The sequence below is a fragment of the Nicotiana tomentosiformis genome, chromosome 9 (genome assembly GCF_000390325.3).
Source record: "Nicotiana tomentosiformis chromosome 9, ASM39032v3, whole genome shotgun sequence".
In the NCBI taxonomy this organism is placed as follows: domain Eukaryota; kingdom Viridiplantae; phylum Streptophyta; class Magnoliopsida; order Solanales; family Solanaceae; genus Nicotiana; species Nicotiana tomentosiformis.
Genome location: NC_090820.1, coordinates 87,316,034 through 87,325,108, shown reverse-complemented (window position 1 = coordinate 87,325,108; position 9,075 = coordinate 87,316,034). Strand labels below are relative to the sequence as shown.

General features: G+C 36.0%; 1 protein-coding gene across 1 annotated transcript; it reads left to right on the top strand.

Moving 5' to 3' along the window:
• Window positions 1-3,305: 3,305 nt before the first annotated feature.
• On the top strand, window positions 3,306-7,285 carry LOC104107016 (leucine-rich repeat receptor-like serine/threonine-protein kinase BAM1). Its single transcript, XM_009615695.4, has 2 exons — window positions 3,306-5,983; window positions 6,538-7,285. Exons 1-2 carry the CDS (start codon window positions 3,388-3,390, stop codon window positions 6,999-7,001), a joined length of 3,060 nt encoding a protein of 1,019 aa, XP_009613990.1. The 5' UTR covers window positions 3,306-3,387; the 3' UTR covers window positions 7,002-7,285.
• The last annotated feature ends 1,790 nt before the right edge of the window (window positions 7,286-9,075 follow it).

Here is a 9,075-nt window from a genome sequence, read left to right as displayed (position 1 = left end):
GCCCACTTGGTGGGTAAATAGGTCCACATATATCCCCATGTATACGTTCTAAAAAGGCAGGGGACTCAATGTCAACCTTCATTGGTGATGGTCTAGTTATAATTTTGCCTTGATAACAAGCATCACAAGAAAATTCATCATTTGTAAGAATCTTCAGGTTCTTTAATGGATGTCCACTCGAATTTTCAGTAATTCGTCTTATCATTATTGATCCAGGATGACCCAAACGGCCATGCCAAAGCACAAAAGTATTTGAATCAGTAAACTTCTGGTTTACGATAGAGTGTGCTTCAACTGTACTAATTTTTGAATAGTATAAGTCAGAAGATAAAGTTGGTAACTTTTCTACAATGCATTTCTGGCGAGAAATATTCTTTGTAATACAAAGATATTCCATGTTCATTTCATCTATTGTCTCAACATGATATCCATTTCGGCGGATATCTATAAAACTCAACAAATTTCTTCGGGACTTGGAGGAGAACAATGCGTTGTCGATAATAAGTTTTGTTCTCTTAGACAGAAATACAGTAGCTCTTCTGGAGCCTTCAATCAAACTTATATTACCAGAAATTGTAGAAATATTTGCTTTTTCCTTATGCAAATAAGAAAAGTATTTCTGATCTTTGAATATGGCATGAGTTGTTCCACTATCAATTACACAAATATCTTCATGATTGGTCTTTGATCCAAACATAATTTGAGGATTATCCATATTCTTCAAAATGACATAAACAAAATAAATATGATAGTAAACATTATTATCAAAGCATAACTTTTATTTATGTAAAACAATTACATAACCATACTATCTACTACAAACAACCAAAATTAAAATATTTATATTTTTACAGATTCACTACCAATCATATGACTTGTTTCTCCTTCTGGGAGTGCAAAGTAATCAGCTACATCCAAATGCATGAAGTCTAAATTATCTTCAAAAATAAAATTTGCTTCAGCATTTTTCTGTCTTCTTCAGGGAGGCTTGATACAGCTCAACCAGGTGCTTTGGCGTACGACATGTACGTGACCAGTGCCCTTTTCCTCCATATCTATAGCATGTATTTTTTGGCTTTGCTACTTGCACTGCTTCATGCTTTTGTTCCTTCCTTTTCCACTGCTGGTGGTGAGGAGGGTTCTTTGGTGCATTGTTATTACCACGATTAGAGTTTCCTCCCCGATCACGGTCATGACCACGACTGGGGCCACGTCATCTTCCACGCTTAGCTTAGTGGAAGTTCGTCTCATTCACTTCAGGGAATGGACAAGAACCAGCAGGTCGGCTTTCATGATTTTTCATTAATAGCCCATTATGTTGCTCGGCTACAAGAAGATGTGAGATAAGTTCAGAATACTTTTTGAATTTCATCTCTCGATATTGCTGCCGCAGGAGCATATTCGAGGCATGAAAAGTGGTGAAAGTTTTCTCTAACATATCATGATCAGTAATATTGTCACCACATAGTTTCAATTGGGAAATAATTCTAAACATAGCAGAATTATACTCACTGATAGATTTAAAATCTTGTAGCCTTAGATGAGTCCAACCATAACGTGCCTATGGAAGAACGACCATCTTCAGGTGGTCATATCTATCTTTCAAATTATTCCACAGTATGACTAGATCTTTAACAGTAAGATATTCCATTTTCAGGCCCTCATCAAGGTGATGTGGCGTAGGAATACCATTGCTTTGGCACGGTCTTGGTTTGATGCCTGATTTTTATCTTTGATGGTGTCTGCCAGACCCATCGCATCAAGATGAATGTCGGCATCAAGCACCCAAGACATGTAGCTTTTGCCCGATATATCCAGGGCTACAAACTCAAGTTTAGGAAGATTTGACATTATTTAGAAAAAGAAAGTTCGTACCTCTGATACTTTCAAAGTATTTTCTCGAGATGGCAGAATCTCGTGCTGATAACGTGTTATAAAATAAAGACAGTAAATTAAAGACAAGTATAAAGAGAAACTGACATATTATTCTGACTTCAAACTTTTGTACATAATGAACTGAAAACTCCTCTATTTAAAGAAGAAAGGAAGCAACTGCGAGGCTTTTCAGGAAGCAGCTGCAAGGCTTTTCTTTAGTTGCTTGTAAGTTGTCTGCATGAGCTGCTTGCAACCTGCCTGTTTAATAAGAAGTTGCTGCAAATTATTTCATTGAGCTGCTTGCAACCTGCCTGCATCAACTGCTTGGAGATAAACTTCAACAGAGTACTAAATAGATAATCTTTTTCAGGAAGATTATCTATAGATGAGTAATAAATGGACATCCACAATATAATTATTTTCATAATAATTTTTAATTTTTAAAGTATTATATTTATTTGATAAAGTAAATACAAGAAAAGAAGTACAAGTACAAATTGAATCCAAGCCTTTGAAACTCCATCTGCACACGTGGCATGCATCTAAGAAGCCATTGAGCATTACTGGACAACACACTACTGGAGGGGATACCATTCCTAAGGTAAACGATTAGTAGGTAGTTGAGTGATTTTTTTTCGTTTGTGGGAGTACGTAGTTCTAGTTTAGCGTACCTTATCTGTGCCCTCTTCTCCTTATTACTCTCTTCGGTCCATAATACGTGACTTTTTTGTCTTTGGCACACCCTTAATAAAATACGAACTCCTAGAAAATAAATAAGTATTTTGACTAAATTATCCGTAATTAAATTTTACATATTGTTAACTTGACATATTGAGATATATAAATAGGGGTAAATTTGAAAAACGATAGTTAATTCATTCTTGATCATGTAAAATTGATACTTATTTTGGACCAAAATAAAAAGGCCAAAAAGTCACATATTATGGACCGAAGAAAATGGTACTTTTATCGTTATCCTCTTCTTCAATTCTATTGTTACTGTTATTTCCTTTATTTTGGTTATCCTATTATTTTTGCTACCAATACTTTTCTTCCAGTATTTTTATCATAACGGCTTTATTATTTCTCAAACCTATTTTTATAATTTTTTTTGGCCGAGGGTCTATTAGAAATAATTTCTTCCCAGATCCTATTTATGAAATTACAGTGGTTATATTGTTGACGAATAAGCCAAGGTGATCGACACACAAAAAATAGCTTTATTGAAAATAATCTTTTTTCATATCTCACTTATAAAATTATACTGAGTATATTGATGTTGCTCGTAGACAGGCAAAGGTGATCGCACACAAAAAAGTATGTATTGACAAAGTACGTGTAACTTTCTTTTTGTCTAATTTCTAATGTATTTGATAAGTTCATATAAATACACATTTATAGTGTCTCTGTTCGATAAAGACACATGAAAAGCAAATAAAAAACCAATGTAACACATCTCTTCCTCTCCATCTCTGCTCTGCTCGCTCCTTTTCTCCCTTTGAAAAAAAAATCATGCATTTTCTTCTTTTTCTTCTTCTCCTTTTCCTCATTCTCCATTTCCACTCCTCCGCCGCCGCAAAACCACATTTCCTCCCTGAATACCGCGCATTACTCTCCCTGAAAACCGCCATTACCGACGACCCACAATCCGCTCTCATTTCATGGAACATCTCCACCAGTCACTGTACATGGAAAGGTGTCACGTGCGACAAATACCGTCACGTGACTTCACTAAACATCTCAAATCTCAACCTCACCGGTACTCTCCCGCCCGAAATCGGCCAACTCCGTTACCTCGTCAATCTTTCCGTCGCCGTCAACCAGTTTTCTGGCCCCATTCCCGTTGAACTCTCCCTTATCTCAAACCTCCGTTACCTTAACCTCAGCAACAACATTTTTAACTTGAGTTTCCCTCAACAGCTTACCCAACTAATAAACCTTGAAGTTCTCGATATTTACAATAATAACCTGACCGGTGAACTTGCCGTTGGGGTCCATAATTTGACAAATCTTTATCATCTTCACCTCGGCGGCAACTTTTTCACCGGCCGTATTCCACCGGAGTTCGGCAAATTTCCTTTCCTCAAATACCTTGCAGTTTCGGGCAATGAACTCGCCGGAGATATCCCGCCGGAGATCGGAAATATCACTACTCTTAAGGAACTTTACGTCGGATACTACAACACATTCTCTGGAGGAATTCCGCCGGAGATAGGGAACTTGTCCGAGCTCGTACGTTTCGATGCTGCTAACTGTGGACTTTCCGGCAATATTCCGTCGGAGATAGGGAAGCTTAAGAAATTGGATACTTTGTTCTTACAAGTGAATTCTCTTTCTGGGTCTTTAATACCCGAAATTGGGTATCTAAAAAGCTTAAAATCTTTAGATTTATCCAACAATTTGCTCTCCGGTGAAATACCGTTAACTTTATCGGAGCTGAAGAATCTCACTCTGTTAAATCTTTTTCGTAACAAGCTTTATGGGTCAATACCAGAGTTCATTCAAGAGTTGCCGAAGTTGGAAGTTTTGCAGCTCTGGGAAAATAATTTCACTGGAAGTATTCCAATGGGTTTGGGCCAAAACAGTAAGTTAAAAACGCTTGATATTAGTACCAATAAGTTAACTGGAAATTTGCCCCCAAACATGTGTAGAGGCAACAATTTGGAGACTTTAATTACTCTTGGTAACTTCTTGTTTGGCCCAATTCCTGAATCTTTGGGTCAATGTGAATCACTTAGTAGGATTAGAATGGGTGAAAATTACCTAAATGGGTCAATCCCAAAAGGTTTGTTAAGTTTGCCGAAGTTGACACAAGTTGAACTTCAAGATAATCTTCTTACTGGTACATTTCCAGTGACTGGTTCTGTGTCAGCTAGTCTTGGGCAGATTAGTCTTTCGAATAATCGACTCACTGGGCGTTTGCCGTCCAGTATTGGGAGTTTTAGTGGTGTTCAGAAGTTGCTTCTTGATGGGAACAAGTTTTCGGGCCGAATTCCAGCTGAAATAGGGAAATTACAGCAGTTGTCTAAAATGGATTTCAGTGGTAATGGGTTTTCGGGCCCGATTCCACCCGAGATAAGTAATTGCAAGGCTTTAACTTTTATTGATCTTAGTAGGAATAAGCTATCAGGTGAGATTCCTACTGAGATCACTGGTATGAGGATACTGAATTACTTGAACGTGTCGCGAAACCATTTAGTTGGAAGTATTCCTGCATCTATTTCTGCAATGCAGAGTTTAACTTCTGTTGATTTTTCATATAACAACTTATCTGGATTAGTTCCTGGTACTGGTCAATTCAGTTATTTTAATTATACCTCATTTTTGGGTAATCAAGATCTTTGCGGACCCTATTTGGGTCCTTGCAAAGAAGGTGTAGTTGATGGGGTTAGTGAACCGCACGAGAGAGGCACATTTTCGCCTTCTATGAAGCTTTTGCTTGTTATTGGGTTACTTGCTTGCTCGATTGTGTTTGCTGTTGCTGCGATTATAAAGGCTCGATCTTTAAGGAAGGCGAGCGAGGCTCGTGCTTGGAAGCTTACCGCGTTCCAACGCCTGGATTTTGCTTGTGATGATGTTTTGGGATGTTTGAAAGAGGATAACATTATTGGGAAAGGAGGTGCTGGTATAGTGTACAAGGGTGTAATGCCAAATGGTGAACAGGTTGCTGTTAAAAGGTTGCCGGCTATGAGCCGTGGTTCTTCACATGATCATGGGTTTAATGCTGAGATACAGACACTTGGGAGGATTAGGCATAGACATATTGTTAGATTATTGGGATTTTGCTCAAATCATGAAACGAATCTTTTGGTTTATGAGTACATGCCTAATGGGAGTCTTGGTGAAATGCTTCATGGAAAGAAGGGAGGTCATTTGCATTGGGATACTAGGTATAAGATAGCGTTGGAGGCTGCGAAAGGCCTTTGTTATCTCCATCACGATTGCTCGCCTTTGATCCTCCATCGTGACGTAAAGTCAAACAACATTCTTCTGGATTCCAACTTCGAAGCACATGTTGCTGATTTTGGACTTGCCAAGTTCTTGCAAGATTCAGGAACATCAGAATGCATGTCTGCTATTGCTGGTTCTTATGGCTATATAGCGCCAGGTATGCTATCGAAATCTTCACATCTTCTTAATGTTGATTCTGAAGTGTGTTCCATTCAAAACTAGTTTAAAATGACTGTAAGTTGTCAACTAAGATTGCAATTTTTCAGTCTCTTCAAGTGTTTATACAGCATAAGTGTGCTGCTATGTGGTAGTCGTTGGTCCTTGTTTAGCCGGCAATGATCAATCTCCTTGTTATAACACGAATGACATGACTCGTACAGCAGTCCTTGATCCGTAGTTAACTAGAACAATCTAGTAAAAGATGAATGCCTATGTTCATAGATAGGCCTTGCAACTTTGAAAATCACCTACCTACTTGGCTGTTGGTGATTCGATTTTTTGTGTACTTATGCTACTGAAAAGCATTTCAAATCTAACTTACTCTCTGAAGCAAAGAACACTAATAAATAACCAGTACTTGCATTCAAATCTGACTTCTTGCTGTTTTGGGCTTAAATTGTTTAATCTTGACTAATAAATTTGCTTATTTTCAACTGCAACATAGTTTTTTCTAATTATATGCCTAAATCCTTTTTCATTTCTTTATTGCAGAATATGCCTATACACTCAAGGTTGATGAGAAGAGTGATGTATATAGCTTTGGTGTGGTTCTGTTAGAATTGGTGAGTGGGAGAAAGCCAGTTGGAGAATTTGGTGATGGCATTGACATAGTCCAATGGGTAAGAAAAATGACGGAAGGGAAAAAGGAAGGAGTTCTCAAAATCCTTGATCCAAGACTCTCAACAGTTCCCCTTCATGAGGTGATTCATGTGTTCTATGTCGCAATGCTATGTGTCGAAGAGCAGGCTGTTGAACGCCCCAAAATGCGCGAGGTTGTGCAAATACTAACTGAGCTTCCCACTCCATCTAATACAAAATCAGGAGATTCAACAATCACCGAGTCGCTCCCATCATCTGCCCCTGCATCGGAGTCACCAACTTCAGCTCCCGGAAACACAAAAGATAACCATCAGCCACCACCTCAATCTCCTCAACCTGACCTTCTCAGCATATGATCTAAAATGTTTCTTCTATTGGAGGGTGTTTGTTATTTTAGTTTGATTCTCTTTTTTTAGTTTTAAAATGAGGTTGGGCTAGTTTTTTGTTCTTTCTTTTTGATAAATTCAGTTACATTGGGGGTTGGTTTATGATTTAGGCTAGCTTTTGTTAGGAAGTGTTTCATTGTACAGTAAGACTGGCAAGGTATCTGAGTAACTAGTAATGAACTTTATCCTTCACAATTTCCCTTTGTCGTTTTTGCTTTTTGATATTGAAGGAATTCCCAATAGGCTTCTGCTCCGACTCCAGTTGCTGCACATGTTTGAAACTTTTGAGTGTATAGACCTGCTCTTCTATCTTTCTCCCAATTTAAATACCAGATTTTGTCTGCAGCTTAATTACTCACATTTCCCATTCTTGCTTGTTTTCTCTTGTTTCATTCTCCTTTTTTTAGTTTTCTTATGACTTTGGTTCTATCTTTTGTTCTTTCTTCTTGGGAAATTCAGTTTTGTTGGGGCAGGTTAATGATGATATAAGCTACTCCCTGATGTCCATAACAAGTTATTTTAGTTCAAAATAAATGTCTTTTTTACCTAATTAAGAAGAGATTAACTGTATTTTTCTGGATTTGCTATTATTTAAATTTCTGGATTTCTTTTTCCTGTTATACCACAATATTAATTACTCATTTCAAATCATTTTTTCAAATTCATTAAAAATATGAATCAATTAATATGGGTATCATAGTAAATAATACATGCGAACGGAGGGAGTATAAATTTTAATTAATGGCAATTTAGTAAAAATATCTTTGTTTCTTCTTTTAGGAATTATAGTATTTTTTTAAGGGGTGTGCTAAAGACTAAAATGTCACTTATTATGGACCGGAAAGAGTAACATTACTATTCCTTACATCTCATACTAACAGTCGTGGTTATTAAAAATAGTTATCTCAAATTATTTGTTACTTTAGAAGTTAACAAAATTAATTATATTTTTTTTTTTTATACTTAGCAATAATTATTCTTGAAGACTACAAATATTTAATTTTGTTTAAATACCAATGAAGAAAGATTAAATATTAAGACATGAATAAAAATAAAGTAATCAAAATTTTATCTTAATTAATTTTTTTTGAGGAACATGTAAAAGAGAATCATGAAATACAATAGAAGACGGAGAGACTTAGAGGAAGCTTTTTTTACTGCACATTAAGTTTGGCAAGGCTTCTGTCTAGCAAGATACTCTTCACATATTAATTCTTGGTTGCTTAAACTTTTATTGCAACTGCTACTAACTTATGTAATCAGCACAATAAACGATAGCCTGAAAATTGGGGTTTTCTTTGGGAATGGTTGTGGCTGCCAGTTAATTGGCTCAGTTTCTTAGTTAGTATAGATTAATGTGTAGTGTAAATGAATTGTTTGTCCCCAGAATAGTAAGATTTGACCACAGATTGCTCAACTCATGCAGTGTTTTTCAATTTCCGAGACTAGTGGGTATACTTTATATATGACAAAGTCCTTGGCTTCTCCACTTTCAATGACTCTTTTTTTCACTTCAGAAACAAAATAAATTAGATGGCACAATTTTAACTCATATAGATTCGATTTAAACTTGAAAAAATAGTTCTTAAAAATGAGATGCAAAATTAAAATTGTGTTAGGATATGAATTTTACTTTTGAAAAGAATTTAAGTTTTGTGAATAGAAAAATTTAAAAACTATTCTAGAGCTGTTTTTGAAATTTAAGGATTATATTTTCAAAATCTGCCAAAAATAGTTAAAATCTATAAAAAACAGATATGTCAAAATAAAATTTGAATAAAGCTCCAAATTTTATAGTCAAACGGGAGCTTAATGGATTAACTTTTAAAGTGCTAAGTGGTGACCTTATTGTATTGTTAAAATTATAAAATTAAATTTAATATTTATTGTAAGTTTTATGAGTTTTCACATAAAAATTTATACTTCAAGTCAAAAATTGAGTTCGAATAAATCCAATGTTTCAGCACGAGATTGTTGCATGTTTCTAATAATAATTGTGTTAAAACGCTTATTGTTCCACTGAATATTTCCTAAACCTTCTCTA

Coding starts and splice junctions, on each gene's coding strand:
- LOC104107016 (XM_009615695.4), top strand. CDS start 3,388: ATGCATTTTCTTCTTTTTCTTCTTCTCCTTTTCCTCATTCTCCATTTC. Junction 5,984..6,537: donor TTATGGCTATATAGCGCCAG/GTATGCTATCGA, acceptor TCTTTATTGCAG/AATATGCCTATACACTCAAG.